General features: G+C 40.6%; 1 protein-coding gene across 1 annotated transcript in view; it reads right to left on the bottom strand.

Moving 5' to 3' along the window:
• tbc1d16 (TBC1 domain family, member 16) overlaps positions 1-20,326 on the bottom strand; it is a 114,205-nt gene that overhangs the window by 12,289 nt on the left and 81,590 nt on the right. Inside the window, exons 7-11 of the mRNA XM_055653959.1 lie at positions 18,568-18,716; positions 15,500-15,634; positions 14,642-14,828; positions 13,516-13,695; positions 3,907-4,053 (exon numbers count right to left, since the gene is read on the bottom strand). Of these exons, the coding sequence (XP_055509934.1) occupies positions 3,907-4,053; positions 13,516-13,695; positions 14,642-14,828; positions 15,500-15,634; positions 18,568-18,716 (798 nt within the window). The remainder of the gene's footprint in view (positions 1-3,906; positions 4,054-13,515; positions 13,696-14,641; positions 14,829-15,499; positions 15,635-18,567; positions 18,717-20,326) is intronic.

Here is a 20,326-nt window from a genome sequence, read left to right as displayed (position 1 = left end):
ATCCTATCACCTTGCTGTCAATCAAGGATATCACTAGAACAATGATTATAATTACTCTTTTATCTTAGCGACAGTAATCCAATTTGAATTAAATTTATATATTAACTCTCTGTTTCCTTCAGATTTATAAAATATAGTTAAATAAACGTTCCTCTCCTTCAAACTTCAGCTGCTGCCAAGGTGAAAACAGGTCACATCTAAATGGGAAGAAATTCACCATCCACATCAATGTTACTGCTGTTTTCTTTAAGTTTACTAACTGTTGCATAGAGATATTATTTTCTTTGGAAAGAGAATTGAGAAAGTCCAATTAAAGCCAGGGCATTTCTCTTCCCCACTCCCTGGAGAAAAGTAAAGTGGAAATCTGGAACGCTTCCCCCAAAAACCTGTAGATTCTGAGTGAACTGAAATGTTAAAAGGCTGAAGTTGGTGATTTTTCTTTTGTTATTTAATGGCCAATGATCAAAGAACATTAAGTGCTGCTGAGGTTCAGATCACCCATGCCCAATTGAATGGCACAACAGGGCTGACTGACCTACTTCCATTTCATCCATCCTCCAACCTAATCTACTGTATTCGCAATTCCAGGTGTGGACTCCTATATATCAGCGAGATCAAGAGCAGGCTCCACGATCATTTCGCTGAACACCTAAATCTCAGGCTCAATCCGCCTAAACCTACATGATCTCCTGGTTGCTGAACACTTTAACTCCCCGTCCCATTCCTCCACTGACCTTTTTGTCCTGGGCCTCCTCCATTGTCAGAGTGACGAACAGCACCTAATATTTTGCTTTGGCAGCTTACACCCCAGCGGTATGAACATTGACTTCTCTACCTTCAAGTAACCCTTGGTTTCCTCCTCTCTCCATCCCTCCCCCTTCCCAGTTCTCCAACCAGTCTGATTGTCTGAGTACTTTCTTTTTATCTCCGTTTACTTCGTTGTTACCTTCTACCAGCTAACAATGATCTATTCTACATTTTCCTTTATCTCCATCCCCATTGTTCTGGTTTCACACTTCCCTATCTTTGTATCTCCCACACCTCTGACATCAGTTTGAAGAAGGATCTCGACCCAAAACGTCATCCATTCTTTCTCTGCAGTGATGCTGTCTGTCCCGCTGAGTTACTCCAGCATTTTGTGTCTATCATCCATCCATCCATCCATATCTTTCAGCAAATAAAGCCACAGATTGTTGAAATATCTGACATATGGTTCCAAGTGAGAATCTAAAACTAGGGGGCACATGGATAGAAATTTGTTTTTGGTTGCTTGTGGTTGATGCACAACACTATAGCAGCTGATTAATGTACTCCTTTACTGAAATGTACTTCCAAAGAGCATTAACAGACCAGCTTTACACCCGACACATATTTTTATCCCAGTCTCCAGACAATAAATTGGACACTTACGACCGAAAGGAGAAATTTTTCTTTCCCATTGTGAGGCCTGTGAATATTGGAATACTTGATTCGCTGGTTGGTGTGTACTTGGTGGGCCAAAGGTTGGTGTGGACTTGGTGGGCCGAATGGCCTGCTTCCTCGCTGTATCTCTAAACTAAACTAAATAAATTATTTTTTGGATAGATAGGAAACCAAAGGATATAGGAAACAGGTAAGTGGACATGTGGCACAGGATCAAACAAGTATGCATGGAAGCAGTTCCAAGAAATTTTACGAAATTAATACCCGGAATGTGCAAATTGTCTCATTAGATATGTGTCCAGTGCAACTTAGGAGGGAGAGAGAGAGAAGAGATGATTCACACATGCAAGATCCGGAAGAATCTTGACAAGATGATATGGAGAGGATATTTCCTCTTGTGGGATAGATGTGGCATCACTGTTTAAAATTAGGGATTGCTTATTTGAGATACAGAATGAGCAAAAATAAATTTGTGATTAGAGAGTCCTTGGAACTTTCTCAAACATTGGTGGAAACATATCTTTTAATATTTTAAGGGCAAAGAATCTGTTTATGTGTAAGGGGGTGAAATGTTATTGCAAATAAGACAGGAATGCAGAATTGAAATTCAAATCAGTTCAGCCATGATCTGGTTTAATGATGGATCAAGATACCAAGTACCCAACTCCTGCTCTTAATTTGTGTGTTTGTAGGTATTAAAAGCAGGGCAAGTTTGTGTATAACCTAATCTTTCCGTGCATTCATATTCTCATGAGTGTATTGATAGACCACAATTGTCAATCACCTGAATTATTTTAACCATCTAATTTTAAAATTATATTTTTCTTCTTCAGAGTTCCTTCTTTCCCAGTCCCCATTAGTCAGTGATCAAATTAATGCGCAATTTATAACGGAGAAAAAAGAGAGGAAGGAGAGAAAGAGAGGGAAGGAAGGAGAGAAGGGAAAAGAGAGAGGAAGGAGGGAGGGAAGGGGAGAAGGGAGGGAGAGGGCTGGCAGCAGGAGCAGATGCCGGGGTCCGGGTGGACGGGTGTGAGCTGAGGCCGAGGTTTGTAAACTTTGCTCTAATCCCCAGCCCGGCAGTTCCTGTATTGCTCACCGCGTCTCCCCGGGGAGAGAGAGGGGTGGAGCCGGGGCTGTGTGTGTGAAGCACGGTGACTGGATGGGCGGGAGCGCTGCCCGGGACCGTGAGGGAATGACCCACCTCCCCCTCTCCCCCTTCTCCATTCCCCTTCACACCTTCTCCCCGTCTACCCCTTTCTTCCCCCTCCACTCTCTCTCCACCCCTCTCTCCCCCCTCTACCCGGGGTAGATCTACCTGAGCCGAGGGTAGATTACTCCAAAGGTCCTAGAGCGGAGCTTTGGATTACTCCAACGCGGGGGCCCCACTTTGGTGCGGGGCCCAATCGGTCCAATTGGCTTAAGGCGGGCGGGCCCTGAGCATGGAACAGTTAGCCAAAGGGCCCTTTTTCTGAACTGAAAAGCTCTTTGACTAGGATTCTTTAATGACGACATATACACCTTCAAATTAATCTTTTTTGGATCAGAATTTTGGGCACTACATGCAGTTTTGTTTTGTTTATTTTCTGCATTTTAAACGGTTGCAACTCATAACCATTTTACTAGTACTGTTGTTAAATACAGTTTCAGTTTTGATGTGTTGTGAATATTGTAACCTTATCAAATGAGATTGTTGGGTAATTATTAGAAGCTACATCAAAGTAAAACATAAGCCGAGGTGTGACCATATGGAAGTTTATCAGATTATGAGGGGCATAGAAAGCTTAGATTGTCAGAATCTTTTTCTCACCATTGAGGAGTCTAAAAATAGAGGGCATAGTTTTAAGGTGAGTGGGGGTAGATTTAAAAGTGATCCATGGTACAAGTTTTGCATATTTGAACAGATGGCTCACAGTGCATACATCTACGAAAATTACAATCTAATAACTGTTTCTTCTTTGCGTAGAGCAGAGTTGTAAAATCATGTGCTGTACAGTACCTTGCAAACAGCAAAAACTAATTTAACTTGTAAGCAATTTTAAAATGAATGCAGGGTGTCCTGTTCAGATTCAACATTGTTGTACACAATAAAGGAACAAAATACTAAACCTTGGCAAAATGTCAAGGCATCACTTATGTTCATATTGCTGCAATGCCTGAAAGACCAATTTAAGAAAACAATTCCATCATTAAAATGGCTTCTGTGAAATTTGGTTACAATCAATGAACATTGCCAGCGAATAATTATCACATTGTTTTTGCATGGAATGGGGTGATTGCAATAATTTATAATGTAAAGGAATCCAAATAAAACCAATGCATCACTGTATTAATAATACTGCTGTACCAATACTTTTGATCAATCCCTCAATAATTTGAAAGAATTTATGTATTTTAAACAGTCAAATTTAAGTAAGATCTATCGCATTTGTTATTATTTGCATCTGATTAAAATGTATACGAAAAAGCATTTCTCCAAGTTCTTACCTTCCTTAGGACAATCTCTCCACTCATATGCATGGCCAGGTTGCTAAAATGGAGTAGCATCTGGTCTGTCGCTAACTGTTGTTCAATCACATCATCTCCATAAATCACAACAATGGCCACACAAACAAACAGGTGGAAGTAGTCAGTCTGCAAGACACATGTACATAAATGATATTAGAGAAACTGGAGATACATGTAATCACTCAATGTTACAAACACCAAAGCAACAGGATTGTTGTACACTGACTCATCAGTAACCAAAATACTAGCAGCACTTCATTATCTCCTCTACCCGTTACAGTTTCCCAAATGAAAATCCAAAATTGTTACTCACCCTAATTCATTCAAATCTGAAATTAGAGATAGCACTAGGCTTTGAAAACATATTACAAATAATAAGGATCGTACATGAATAATACTTTCCTGTTCTTTCTCCTTTGTTTCCATGGTACATTACTTTTATCAACTTACTTTAGACTGACACTTAAATAATAATTTACAAAGGTCATTCACTTCTGATTGGGATAGCTTTTAAATTTCACCATTCTACTTCTGTGCAAGAGATGCACCAGAGAATGTATAGTGGTCTTCAAAATGTACAATATTTCAAAATCAATAAAAAGTGCACTGGTGATTGTGAAGTGCAGAATTGATTAGCGATAAAGAAGCCAGAAGTTACAATTAAATGGGATACATTGGTTAAGTTCCAACTACAGATCATAAATACCAAACAATATTTGTAAAACAACAATTTACTTTATCATCTTAAGATGCACATACCATTTTTATGGGAACGTTTTCTAAACAGGATTTTTGACTAACTGAAGATTATCGGTCTTGTTTTCCAGTACATCATGTTGATAAAACATTCAATAATTCGAGCAGTAAAGCAAGGACATCTGCAGTAGGATTAGGTCCTATTGCATTTTCAGTTAACTTACTTTCTTTAGTGAGTAGTCACAATGGCTGTGAAAGAGCATTTCTGGCAAGATGGTTTCGGCACCAAAAAAATAAGCTTGAATGAGCTTAACAATTCACAACTCTTTATCCTTTCGGGCACACACCTGCCTCTTCATCGCTGGCCTTTGTCCAACAATATGCCTATCAAATGACCCCCTCGCGTTGTGTTCACCTATCACTGGCCAATCTCTGTCCTGCCCTCCTCTCTCCCAGCTTTCTTTCCCACCTCCCCCTTTCCCTACAATCATTCTGAAGATGGGTTCCGACCTGAAACACCGTGTACCAATGTTTTCCAGGGACGTTGCCTGACCTGTTGATTTACGCCAGCATTTTGTGTTTATCTCAAGCTTGAATGAGTCTGTTTCGTTAGAAAGCATGGGACAAAACAAACTCAGAACCTGATTTGCGTGCTCTAGCTTGGACTCTGGTCAACCCATTAAATAAAATAATTGAATGGCAAAATAGTGGATAAAATTCAACAAAAGCCAGTTTGAGGTGCTATCCTTTGATGAAACAGCAGTGACTGAACTTTGTTGTTAGCTGTATTTTTAAGATGCGAGTGAGCTTTATCTCATGCTATATGGCGAATTTCCCTTTGAGGGTACAGTACCATTCAGTCTTGCACTGGTACTAAGAAGCTGAATTATTAAACCAGGGAGATGAGTGGCGTTACATAACTAAGGGGTCGTTAGAAAAAAAAAACCTGTTTCATGAGAATGTTAGACAACAAAATGCTGGAGTAACTCAGCGGGACAGGCAGCATCTCTGGAGAGAAGGAATAGGTGACGTTTCGGGTTAAGACCCTTTTTCAGACTCCAGCATTTTGTGTCTATCTTTCATTTAAACAAGCATCTGTAGTTCCTTCATACTCATGAGAATATTATATGGGGAATAAAATCTGTCATCCTTCTTAAGTTTGGTTTACATGTGACACCAAAGTAATTCATAATTGCCCCTTCAGTTCAAGCCTTTAGGAATGGACCATAACTGAAGCCCTTGCCAACAATATTTACATTGCACAAAGGGTTGCAGCCCTGTGGACTGTCTGACAACCATCAACAGTATTGAGTTCAAGCTGACAAAGCAGCCAATCACTTTGAAAAATTCTCACAGTGAAGAAAGCTAATGGCATGTTGGTCTTTATTGCGAGAGGATGAGTTTCAGAACAAGGAAGTCCAACTGCAGTTGTACAGGACACTGGTGAGACTGCACCTGGAGTATTAAAGCACATGGCATTGGGGGTTCAGTATTGATGTGGATAGAGAACTGGCTGGCAAACAGGAAGCAAAGAGTAGGAGTAAACGGGTCCTTTTCACAATGGCGGGCAGTGACTAGTGGGGTACCGCAAGGCTCAGTGCTGGGACCCCAGCTATTTACAATAAATATTAATGATCTGGATGAGGGAATTGAAGGCAATATCTCCAAGTTTGCAGATGACACTAAGCTGGGGGACAGTGTTATCTGTGAGGAGGATGCTAGGAGACTGCAAGGTGACTTGGATAGACTGGGTGAGTGGGCAAATGTTTGGCAGATGCAGTATAATGTGGATAAATGTGAGGTTATCCATTTTGGTGGCAAAAACAGGAAAGCAGACTATTATCTAAATGGTGGCCGATTAGGAAAAGGGGAGATGCAGCGAGACCTGGGTGTCATGGTACACCAGTCATTGAAAGTAGGCATGCAGGTGCAGCAGGCAGTGAAGAAAGCGAATGGTATGTTAGCTTTCATAGCAAAAGGATTTGAGTATAGGAGCAGGGAGGTTCTACTGCAGTTGTACAGGGTCTTGGTGAGACCACACCTGGAGTATTGCGTACAGTTTTGGTCTCCAAATCTGAGGAAGGACATTATTGCCATAGAGGGAGTGCAGAGAAGGTTCACCAGACTGATTCCTGGGATGTCAGGACTGTCTTATGAAGAAAGACTGGATAGACTTGGTTTATACTCTCTAGAATTTAGGAGATTGAGAGGGGATCTTATAGAAACTTACAAAATTCTTAAGGGGTTGGACAGGCTAGATGCAGGAAGATTGCTCCCGATGTTGGGGAAGTCCAGGACAAGGGGTCACAGCTTAAGGATAAGGGGGAAATCCTTTAAAACCGAGATGAAAAGAACTTTTTTCACACAGAGAGTGGTGAATCTCTGGAACTCTCTGCCGCAGAGGGTAGTCGAGGCCAGTTCATTGGCTATATTTACGAGGGAGTTAGATGTGGCCCTTGTGGCTAAGGGGATCAGAGGGTATGGAGAGAAGGCAGGTACGGGAAACTGAGTTGGATGATCAGCACCAATCATATTGAATGGCGGTGCAGGCTCGAAGGGCCTACTCCTGCACCTAATTTCTATGTTTCTATGCATTGTGTGCAATTTTGGTCTCCAAATTTGAAGAAGGACATTATTGCTATTGAGGGAGTGTAGCGTAGGTTCACCAGCATAATTCCCGGGATCGCGGGACTGACAAATGATGAAAGAATGGGTCGATTGGGTCTATTCACTGGAATTTAGAAGGATGAGAGGAGATCTCATAGAAACATATAAAATTCTTAAAGGATTGGACAGGCTAGATGCAGGAAAAATGTTTCTGAGGTTGGGGGAAGTTCAGAACCAGGGGTCACAGTTTAAGAATAAGGGCTAGGCCATTTAGGACTGAGATGAGGATAACCTTTTTCATCCAGAGAGTTGTGAATCTGTAGAATTCTCTGCCACAGAAGGCAGTGGAGGCCAATTCAAGAGAGATGTTTTCAAGAGAGTTAGATTTAGCTCTTAAGCTCAAAGAATATGGGGAAAAAGCAGGGTACTGATTTTAAATGATCAAGCATGATTGTATTGAAAGGCGGTGCTGGCTCGAAGGGCCGAATGGCCTACTACTGCACCTGTTTATCTGTTTCTAAGCAAGTAAAAATGCACAAATTTTATAGTAACATTTCATACATCTGAGAGAATGAAGTATCACAAAACACAAATTATAGTAACATCCACAGAAATGATATATATATTGGGATAGAGGAATAGTTAAGTACTGTAGTAAGTATAGCCTTTAAAATTTTAACCCAGAATGTTGGGTCTGAAATACTCTCAAAGGATGATGAAAGCGGTCTTTGAATATTCTTTACACGGAAAAATACAGCAGAAGGGAGAAGCTCATTGGCCCACCGTGGTGCCAAATTAAACTAATCCCATCTGCCTCTACATGGTCAAAATTACTCTATTCCTGGCTTCTTCATGTGTGTGTCTAAACGCATCTTTAAATGCATCTGAAACATCTTCACCCTATCTACTGCTAGAAATGATAGCAGGATCCTCTCTGGCAGCGCTTTCTTAGCATCCATCACTCTGTGTAAATAAAATGACCTCATTAATCTGAAACATAACTCATTTTACTTCGGAGTCACGTGAGTGACTACGTGAAGAGCCCGCTCAGCATGCATACGCGGCATTGCGTTCAGCAGTGCAACAGCGGCCGCATCGGGAGTCAGGCGCTCCCGCTACAGCGTGAAGGAACGGACCATCAGGTAAGTACCCCGAGGTCGGGTTTTCTTTCACAGGGAGCCTTCTGCTTTATTTCAGGCAGAAAACAAAGGCTCTTGGACAAACCTGTCCCCCGCTCGATTCCACGGAGGATCGTTCCATCGGGGGGCAGCAACAAGGCGGTAGGACCGCTTACCGGGCGCTCCGCCATCCATGACACCGTGCCGAGCCCAGTCCCGCTAGCGCCTGAGCAGCGGGCTGGAAGTAAAGCTACCGAAGAAGCGTCCGGCCGGTGGCTTCCGACTTGTCGGACGGGGACGTCTCTCCACCCGCACGGGGAGGGGAGACAGCCGCCTGAGCCGCATGGAGCGGCTCCTTGAGCAGGAGCTCCAGCGAGACACGCTTCGTGTGGGGCGCTCTCGCAGGGGGAGTTCAGGCACTCCCTCCACAGTGTCTTGTGCACTGTCCATTGCTTCCTCCTTACCCGAGGGTAGCTTTGGTGACCAGGACTGGGCTGGTCAAGAAGAGGGGACGCTGGCTGAAGATGTCGGGAGTATGCAAGGGGTGCAGGAACAGGAAGAGCTGCTGGGTGTGGTGGACCGCTACGTGGCAGCCCCACGTGCAGGAGGCCGTTAAAGGCCAAACTAGCGGCCAGCATTAACCACCTCTCCAACAGGCCCCTACAGGAGCAGGTGGTCAATGAGGCCTTAGAAACGTATACAGCTCCAGAGAACTGTGAGTCCCTTAAAGTGCCGGCTGTAAACAGCCAAAACTGGGGGCACGTTGGGGCAAATATTCGGAACCAGGAGCTAAAACTGCAGCGGATCCTCAGGCTCCTGACGTCAGCCATCACATCGTTTGCTCGTTCCGTGGACAAATACGGAGATGACCACAACCTTCATAAACAAATCATAAGACCTGCCATAAAATCCTAAATATGCGGGGTTGTGCATACCCCAGCCACTGAGCCAGACCCACTGCTCTTGGGCAAAAACCTCACAAAGCATATGAAGGATATGGAAGAGGCCTTAAAAAACTTTCGGTTTCATGAGGGCAGGCCCCGGGAGGAGCAAACCAAAAACAATACTTCCCAAGTAGCAGCACCCCATCGCGTCGACCAGTCGACGTCTACCATATGGGACTGGTGAAAGCTCGGGGTCTGCATTCTATCACCGGAAGCCTTCTTTAGACCAGGGCCCAGAGCGGACCCCATGGAAAATGCGCCACCCCCCAACATCACCGCCACGTCAGACAACGTGCAAGACTCGTTGGACCAGCAAGAAACAGAAGAAATACTCATAACCATGGAGGTAGGTGGGTCTGGTTCCTACCAGTGTATAGAAAATAGGGGCTTAATACTAACAGGGAGGAGATTACACCTGTTTAAAGAAGCACGGGAGTCTATCACGAGTGATCAGTATATATTCAATGGCATTAGTGGATACAAAATACAATTCATACTAGAAAAATTGCCACCAGTTCAACATTCACCCCAGAGGGTATTTTCCCTCTCAGTTAAAGAAAAACGAGAGGGATAAGCTGAACTGGTGAGACTAATTACAAAGGGTATCATTGGGAAAAACAAAACATGAACCCTTGGAATTCGTATCAACTACATTCACTAAACCCAAAAAAGATGGTGGGTATCGCATCATCATTGACTTAACTTCACTAAATATGTTTGTTAAGTGTATACATTTCAAAATGGAAACGCTTATTACTGCCAAACAACTAATTTCCAAAGGATACTTCATGGCAAGCATTGATCTTAAAGATGTTTACTATTCAGTACCATTCACAAGGATCATCGCAGATACCTGAAATTTACCTGGATGGGGCAGCTATGGCAGTTTAAAGCTTTACCCAATGGTTTAACATCAGCCCAAGATTATGCACCAAGATACTAAAACCAGCTCTGGCAATATTCAGAAGACAAAAACATATTGTCATGGCATATCTTGATGATATCTTAATAGTAGGCAAGGCCATGGAATTGACTATGTCAGCTGTATCAGCTACCAAACAGTTGTTCGAAACTGGGATTGTCTTACATCCAGATAAATCTAAGTTGAAGCCATCTACAATCATGGACTACTTGGACTTCACAATTGATTCAGTCTACGTGACTGTAACATTGCCAAGAGACAAAGCAGTTGAATTGGCACAATCATGCAACAATTTAATGGTCAACGAACGACCAACTATTCGACAAGTAGCAGAGTAATTGGGAAAATGGTAGCAGCATTTCCGGCTACACAATTCGGACCTTTGCACTATCAAAACTTACAAAGAGCAAAGGTACAGGCACCAAAACGACATGCAGGTCATTATGATCGTGTCATGAAGTTACCCACTGAAGCAATATCAGAACTACAGTGGTGGGCAAAAAACGTTTGGCATAGTTTCAGCCCTATTATCATCACTAACCCTACGTTAGTTATCCAAACAGATGCCAGTGCTCAAGGCTGGGGAGCAACTAACTCCATATCCAGCACAGGTGATAGATGGACTAACCCAGAGTCATCATTACCACTTACACTGGGCATTAATTATCTAGAGATGTTGGGTGACTTTTATGGTTTAAAAGCATATGCATGAAATATGCATCACTTGCATGTAAGGTTACAAATAGATAATACTACGGTGGTGGCCTACATTAACCATTTGGGCGGCATAAAATCGTTATCATGCGACAAGTTGGTCAACACAATTTGGCAATGGTGTGTCGAAAGACATATTTGGCTATCAGCAACTTACCTGCCAGGTAAGCTAAATACAGTGGCAGACACCAGGTCACGTAAATTTAATGACAACATCGAATGGATGTTAAACCCCAAAAAATTTGCAAAAGTTATCAAGCAATATGGCACGCCAGATATCGATTTATTTGTATCAAGGCTAAATCACCAGGTACCTATGTATGTCGCTTGGGAACCAGACCCTGAGGCAGCAGCGGTGGATGCGTTCGCGCTGGATTGGGGAAATTCTTCTTCTATGCATTTCCTCCCTTCTGCCTCATCAGTCGGATACTACGCACAATACAAATGGACTCTGCTTCAGGTGTTCTGATAGTACCCGACTGGCCTACGCAGCCATGGTTCCCAATACTCCATGACATGGTTGTTGAAACTCCGATGGTATTCCCCAGTGACCCAGAGTTATTAACACCCAGTGTCGGGCATAAGCCACCCGTGCCATGAAAAAATCAAACTCCTGGGTTGCAGATTCTGGGACTGGGATTATCATAACAAACCGTCGACACCATGTTAGCATCCCTCCGAACATCCACTAAAAACAGCACTTGTCCAGCATCAAAAAATGGGAGAAGTACTGCTTGGATACAGGGACCACCTACTCAACCACTACAGTTACCAACGTACTGGAATTCCTGGCGAACCTTCACCACGATGAAGGACTCAGCTACAGAGCCATCAACACAGCTAGAAGTGCCCTGTCTGTCTATTTAAAACAAGCTCCAGGACAACAGGCCATGGGGTCCCACCCGCTGGTGGTCAAACTAATGAAGGGTATTTACAACTCTAACCCCCTAGACCAAGGTGCACCCATATATGGGATGTCAGTGTGGTCCTGACATACCTCAGGGGATGGCCACCAGCCAGATCCCTCAACCTGGAACAGTCTATGCTCAAAACACTCATGTTGATGGCACTTGTATCTGCACAGAGGGTCCAGTCACTACACCTATTGCGACTGGACAGCATGCTCACAGCTCCAGACCAGATCTCTGTCATTATCCAGGGACTGATCAAACAGAGCAGACCAGGAACACCTAATCCAGTCGTGGAATTCCGGGCTTACCCGCCAGAACCACGGTTATGTGCCATGACCCACCTACTGTCCTACATAGACACAGCCAAAAGTATTCAAGGGAGAGGAAAAGCCTTGTGGGTCAGTCATAAAAACCTTATGGTCGGGTGACGAGCCAAAGCATTTCGAGATGGCTCAAGCAGGTGCTAAAAGCTGCTGGGATAAACACTAACATGTACAAATCTCACTCCACCAGGGCAGCATCCATGTCGACGGCCAAAAGAATGGACGTGCCTATAGACCACATCCTGGCTACAGCAGGATGGTCGGGGGAAAGACCGTTCAGGAATTTTATAATAAGCCGTTGGCAAAACCTGCTTTATTTGTAGAAACATTTTACAGACTGCAAATATTTAATTTAAGCCCAGGGGAGCAATTTAATTTCTTTGTTGTTATTGTTAAAAAAATACCATTGTGTTTTTCTACAAACAGATTCATTGGTTGATTACGATAACACACTTCCTCCCTCAAGGACTTTGGCAGTGAGTGAAGTAATAACTGTTACATGGTTTGAAATCACAGAGCTTTAAAATCTTCACGTAGTCACTCACGTGACTCCGAAGTAAAATAGTAAGATTAAACGAGAACTCACCAGTTTGAAGTTTGATCTGTATTTTATGAGGAGTTACGATGAGGGATTACGTGCCCTCCGCTCCCACCTTCAATAATATGGGTCAAACTGATAACTGATGTCTCCTTTTCTTTACTATGTTTATTTCAATAACTGTGTCTATCTGTGATTCCACACCGCTGCTTTGAAGTATGCCGCGCATGCGTGCTGAGCGGGCTCTTCACGTAATCCCTCATGGTAACTCCTCATAAAATACAGTTCAAACTTCAAACTGGTAAGTTCTCGTTTAATCTTACTATTTTATGTTCTCCAAGTTTGCCCAACCGCTCTTTATCATTAATACTTTCTAATTCGGATTTTATTTTTCCTGGTGAACCTTTTACTGCACCCTCTCCAAAACACCCAAATTTAAATTCCCAGCCAGATTACCGACTTTGGAGGATGATGATGAAAAAGACAGAAGCACAGTCTATTCAGTGGACAAATAAGGAATCAATGACAGCAACTTCTGGATTGCCATGCAAACTCTATACAGTCAATTCCTTGGTCTTGATGACAAGCGCTGACAGTTTCATCTTGCTGGCAATGCAAATTCTGACACGTCAGTTTTATCTTAATGGGAATGCTCAGTTTATGAAGTGCAGAGGGACTTGATGGCTTGGGTTGATGAGAACTCAAAAAATTACAATTGGGCTAGATTTTTTAAATTATTCCTGCAATCAGCATTATTTCAGTTTTATTACATAGGCTATTACATTATTTATTACATTATAACAGTGACTCCTAACCTGATAATGAGCCCAGCATGCCTCCCATATACGAAGTGCCTCTGCTTCAGGAAACTCGCGTTTAAAGCAGAGAAGAATCCATCGATGGCAGAACAGCATCTGAAGCCCATCCTCACCCAAGGACACCAAATGGTGGTAGAAACGGGGATGCATCAATCGCAGCAACTCTCTTAAGTACAGCTTTAAAATGAAAAGCACATGTGGAAACCACATCGTTTTAGGAAAACTCGCTACACACGTTCATTTACACACACATGTATATATAACACACAGACACACACACACATACACACACTATATATATACACACACCCACTATATACACACACTATATATACACGCACACACTATATATACACGCACACTATATATATACATGCACACACACTATAGATACACACTATATATATGCACACACACACTATATATATATATACACACACACACACACTATATATATACACAAAAATCAGTTGGAAGAAGGGTCTCGACCCGAAACGTTGCCTACTCCTTTTCTCCATAGGTGCTGCCTCACCCGCTGAGTTATCCCAGGATTTTTTGTCTACTAGAGACAAGTTCAAATTAATAGGCTTATAGAGTATATTGTTTAAGGAAAATAAGTTCTTAAAAATATCGTATACAAAATGAATAACGTTATGCATTATACTCCATTTGCACAAGGCAATGGGTCTATTGGTATTCTAAATTAGATTAATTTTATACAGCATGAAGGATTTGCAGTTCTAATGCCAATACTGGAACACTTGCACATGCGGATAATTTCATTGTAATCACTGAAATACTTTCCAAATGGCAAAGTTAAATTTCAATATGTTCATTTAGCTATTTACATGATATCTGCTGCAAATAGTCAATATCAGCTGTGAATTCTCATCGAAAATGACCAAATCTGCTCAGAATGGTGTTGTAAATAGTTATAAAAATGATATTTATTGAAATATGATTTATTCCCAAGTGTCTTGTATGTAAAGGCAGTTACTCGTTATCCTATAAGGATATATATTGACCAGAATTTGATGGTGTTTAGAAATAAAAATGTGTCCAAAAAATTGTCTTCACTTTCCAATCCAATCCAATCACTTTTCCTATTCGATTCATCACTTACCAACTGCTTTTCCATATCATCATCCCGCGGTGAGCTGATGAAAATTGTATTCTGCATTAGTCCAACAAAACACCAAAATGTGTCGGATTCATCCCTGACTTCTGACAAGATTGGAGCCACCAGATCTGACATCCCCTGTGAGTACCCTACCTCAGGGCTGTAAACAGCATAGTTCAGCAAAATACTCCTGTGAAGATATTTAATTAAACAGACATGTTACATTTTAGGACTTTAAACAATTTTTTTTATACAGGGAGAGGAATTTGGAATTCTGGTACGTTTAAAAATTGAAAATGTATAGTTTGAAGAACAATGGAAACCGTTATGGGATTGGGACGTTCATCTTGTTCAGCAAAGGTAGTTTAAAGGGAGTGTGGAGAGGGGCTGGAAATAGGGCACTGCTGTATATAACTCTTGTTAAAATTAATCATTTTCTAGACACCCCCACGAGGGAAGGAATGTAGAGGATCAAAGATTCAAAATGTGACATGTTCCTCACTATCAGAGCTGAAAAGAGAAAGACTCGCATTCATTTATTTTATTAACTTAAAATAAAACATTGCAACATTCTTCATTGAATAAATAGCTTTGAAATGCATTCAATGTTATGTGAAGCACAGCACCAACTTAAATTACTTCAAATACATATTTAATGTAAAATATGCAAAATGTGATTCTCTGCTGCATGAAAATCAGAGCTGAAAATAGTTAAACTGTAAAATTGAGACCAGCTGCTTTAAATTTAAGAAAGTACCACATTGCCACTTTAGAAGTTGCCTTGTATGTTTATGAAAATGACACTTTTCTTCCGTCTGGCCAAAACTATCCAAGCTACATAAATTCACACAACATCTTTACCTCATCAATTCCACATTTGGGTTGTTTTCCCCTTTGTAAAACTGTTTGGATCGATCTGTTCGAACAACATCTTTATCAACGGTAAACTGAACTGTTCGCCAAAATTTTTCTTGCTCTTCGGGAGTCATTGACAACCTGCAATGGGAGATTAAGTCAAATCTCAATTTCTGTCATTTACTCTTCATCTTGTTTTCCATCGAACTAATGATAAAAATTACAAAGGTTACATGGGAAAAGTATTTGATATCTATTCACAAATGTTCGATTAATTTAAGACATAATCTAATTCAATTAAAAATTTTACATAGATTATATTATTCAAAAACAAGATTGAACAAATTTTATCCAAATATATCCCCCATTTGTGATAAATGTCTATCCCAAAACGCAACTATAACACACTCCTTCGTTTCCTGCATAAAACTTTATAGATTTCGGAGTGATATTTTCAAAATATTTACAAAATTATTCAAGATAAGAATGGAACCTAATACTGAAATGATTATATTTGGAGTAATGGAAGATGGGAATAAATTGAACACATCTCAAAATTTATTTTTTAACTGTGGTTTAATAATAGCAAAAAAATGAATACTTAAATTTTTGGAAAAATACATCAATACCAACGCTTAAAATGTGGATTGCAAGTATGTTGGACACCGCTCATCTTGAGGAAATGAGATTCCTCCTAATGGATAAATCAGACCAATTCATAACGAGTTGGTCTCCATTTGTCGTCTTTTTGGAATCATATGGTGCAACACAATCGTAAAAACTAACTGTTTCAGGACTGGACGAGGGTTGGTCAAGATTATAAACAATGATCTCCTTACCCCTATTTTTAAATCATTTAAAAAATCTATTTATTTTTTTTAAATGGGGGAAAATGTTTTCCATCATTATCCCGTTTTCCAACTAGTTGTCATTTGGCCACAAGCTGGGGAAAAATCTGCTAATACCATCTTGTACCCTCAGCAAACAGGTCTGCAATTTACATTTATAATTGTCATTGTCTATCAATTAAAATGCTTATGAATTATGTTTTGATGCTGGCACTGACGTGGCTAATACATGTTCATGCTCAAAATATTTATTCTCTCTTATTGGTAAATATTCAATGCAGGCAAATCCTACTGAAATACTGCCTTTTGAAACACAACGTTTTATTACAACATTACTTTACTGTTTGAGGTGTTGCACTTTTGCAATCGTCAAATGCTAATTTAAAATAAATTTATCATATATTTCCCAGCTCAGAAAATTTCATAACTTAAAATATTATTAAAAACCTGGATGAAAAGTCTACCTGTATACTACAGGAAGAATACACATACATCAGGAAACAAGGTGGTGCACACATTGCAATGGTGCCGAATGGAGATTGTTGAAAGCCTCAACTTCCTAGGCATAAATATCAACAGTCCTGGACTAACTACATTGAAGTAATGGTCAAGAAATGAGAAGAAGCTCTCAGCTGTGGCGGAGGCTGAAAGAAGTTTGGCACATCTCCAATGACTGTGATGAGCTTGTAACGATGTATGACAGCTCTCTCTCGCTCTCCCTCCCTCCCTCTCTCTCCCTCTCTCCAATTGTACATTCAATTTATACCCACTACGATATCCACGGACACCTTTGTGCTATATATTCCAAACAAGATTGCAAAAACATGTGGAAGAGGAGTGGTCAAAACGTAATAACAAGGAACCTCAGATGCTGGTTTACCAAAGAAAGATACAAAATGCAGGAGTAACTAAGCAGGTCAGGCAGCATCTCTGGAGACCATAGATAGGTGACGTTTTGGATCGAGACCCTTCTTCAGATATAAAGGAAGAGGGGTAGGATTGGGCTGTACAGCTCCCCAAGCCTATCCACCATCCTCTTTTTAAAAACAATTTAGTTCTGCTGCTGTTTCCTTGTTCATGGGCCAGATTATCCGATTCAATACTCACCGTCATTCACCTTGCAACAGTCGTTGGCTACTGAGAGGAGATTTTCCTTTCACATATTTATCTAGCTCTTTTTTGAAAGGTACAATTGAATTTGCTTGCACCACTCCCCCAAGCATGCATTCCAGTCCCCACATACTTAATTATTTTCTCAATCGCTTTATTCTATTGTTCCCTGATACTTGACCCTTCTGCCATTTGGGAAGTTTTTATCTATAAACTCTGCTTAGATTAAATCTTCCCTATCTCAACCCTTTTCAATCTTCTCTGTTTTGAGAATAATTCCCTCTACCCACCCCCTCGCCCCCTCCCCTTGTTTCTGCAGTCTATCCAATAACTGACGTTCCTCATTCCTGGAATAAATTTGGTAAGACTCTTAATCCCTCTCCAGCGCTTTCAAATTTGTCATAAAATGTGGAGATGAGAATGGAGCACAGTGCTCCAGATGTGGCCAAAACCAATTATTTATTAAGTCTCATAATGACTTCCTTGCGGTGTATTTCTAAAAGAACCACTGTTCATTTCACTGCCCCAATTTTTGCAAAACATATGCAAGGCTGTATTGTACATCTGATATTTTTCAACTGTTGTTTCCATAATTTCTATTGCAGCTCTTCCTGACATCTTATTGTGTTGCTGATTGTCCATACATTGATATGCAGGCAATTCAGAATGTTCTTATTTTTATAACCTTGTTATTATTTTTCTATAATTATTCCCATTCATTGTTCTTTATTCTCTCATCTTTTCCTTATCTTTAGAAGGACTGTTATTTCTGCTGAAACTGTTAATCAATTTTAAGTTGAAATTATTTTCCAAGGTTCTTCATAGATTATTTTCCTTTCTTCATAGATTTCAGGGCAAGTATGACTGAGATGCAGGCCATTCCAATAAACAGCCTCCCCCGATCAGTCTTAAGAAGGACCCCAGCCTGAAATGTAGTCTGTTCATTTTCCTCCTCAGATACTGCCTAACCTGTTGAGTTCCTCCAATACTTTGCTTTATGGTCAAATAGCTTCTTAACACTCTGATAATTAAACTGGATATGCATCAGGAAATAATAGCTGAACTTCAGGTAATGGGAGAGCAACAAAGAATTCTTGTGCTCCTAAGAAACTTTACCTATTTTGCTGAAGTTCCTCATACTCCATTCGTTTCTGAATGCGCAGCGCTTCTCGTTCTTCTGACGTTGATTCACAGCTGTAAAACTGTAACAGAAATGGCCAGACTTCTCCACGGATTGTAGGATCAATACCACCAAAGAATATTGCCTTTCAAAACAATAACAGAAAGCCTCATGATTCCTATTCACACCTGTTTTTACTTAACAAAATTATCTTAACTAAAAGAGAATCAAGGTTTTTGTGGTAAAACTTGTGGGAATATCTTTTATCTAGATAAAATACTGACATTAGTTGGAAAACGCATGCAACTCAAATTATTTTTTGTAATGTTCTGTATTTCATGAGATAAAATATTTCTTATAAAGATGTGACAATTGTATCCTGGAGTTAAATAATAATCTTTGAACGATTTAAGCCAACACAGGTTAACCAAACAGAAAACATTCCAATTGACAATGCCAATAAAACTCAAAATTCACCAAAGACAGAATTTCATTTTTAATCACTGCACGTAAATTTCTCCTCAGTATATTCAGAAGGCATGTCACCAAATACTGTGCAAACATCTACCAGTGTACTGTAGAAAGTATCCTGACTGGTTGCAGCATAGACTGGAACACCAATTTCAATGCACAGAAACACAGTTGGTTATAGAGACACTGGGATTCAGTCTGGTCCATCACAGGCATAGGCTTCCACGACATCAAAAACATCTAAGTGAGGCACTGTTTCAAGAGGGCGGCATCTATCACCAAGTATTTTCACATCCAGGTCATATCCTCTTCGCACTGCTACCATCAGGCAGAAGGTAGAGTAACCTAAGTCGCAGATCACCAGATTTAAGAACAGTACTGTCCTACAACTGTCAGAGTCTTGAACCAACCTGTACAACCCAAATCCTACCTCGACAATAGAGCACTACAAACCACAATTTGCTACTATGGACTTAGTTCTTTATCTAATTGCGTTTTCAACTAATGTCTGATTTTGTTGGAGTTTTGTTTTCTTTTTACAGTTTTTTTTTGGTGTGCTTATCTCTGGCTATGTGCCTGTGAAGCTGCTGCAAGCAAGATTTTTATTGCACCTGTACCTCACCGAACCTGCAGACATGACAATAAAAAATCTTGACTTGATTTACTGGCTTTGAAGTAAGTGCAGTGTATATTTAATAGGTTGATTTCTGAGATGTTGCCCTTTGAAGGGAAATTGAGAACATTTGACCCATAACCCTGGCGTTCACATTATTGAATAGTAAGAGATCAGGGGTGATGGTGGACTAGGCAAGTAGGAGAGTAAGAATCAGCCATTATATCAAATGGTGCACAGGTTTGTATGGCTTACTTCTGCTTCTATTTCTTGTTTTATGTTCTCGTAATTAGTTGTAGGATTTTTGTATGAAGAATGGACAGTATATTTGGACAGTATATTTGCCCACATAATATACATATTTATACATCACAATATCACGTCCTTATTGCAAAACCCCCGATCCCCAAAACAAATATCAATGAATAAATAAATAAATCATTGAAGCAACTCAAAGAATGTTACAATCAAAGCACTGAAGGGTGATAACTTGTACATCTAAACATTATGCAAATTCACACAGGGTAATGAGTCAAATATGTGCTCAAACAAGGGATAAATGTCCAGCCATTTGGTGAACTCTTTATGTGTGAGAATGCAACCAATGGATCTTTTACATACACTGGAATGGACTGCTAACATCTCATCCAAATGGCTATGCATTATTTGCT

The sequence above is a fragment of the Leucoraja erinacea genome, chromosome 23, assembly GCF_028641065.1.
Source record: "Leucoraja erinacea ecotype New England chromosome 23, Leri_hhj_1, whole genome shotgun sequence".
Taxonomy (NCBI): Eukaryota; Metazoa; Chordata; class Chondrichthyes; order Rajiformes; family Rajidae; genus Leucoraja; species Leucoraja erinaceus.
The sequence above is the reverse complement of the archived record's forward strand: the minus strand, read 5'-3'. Positions and strand labels throughout refer to the sequence as shown.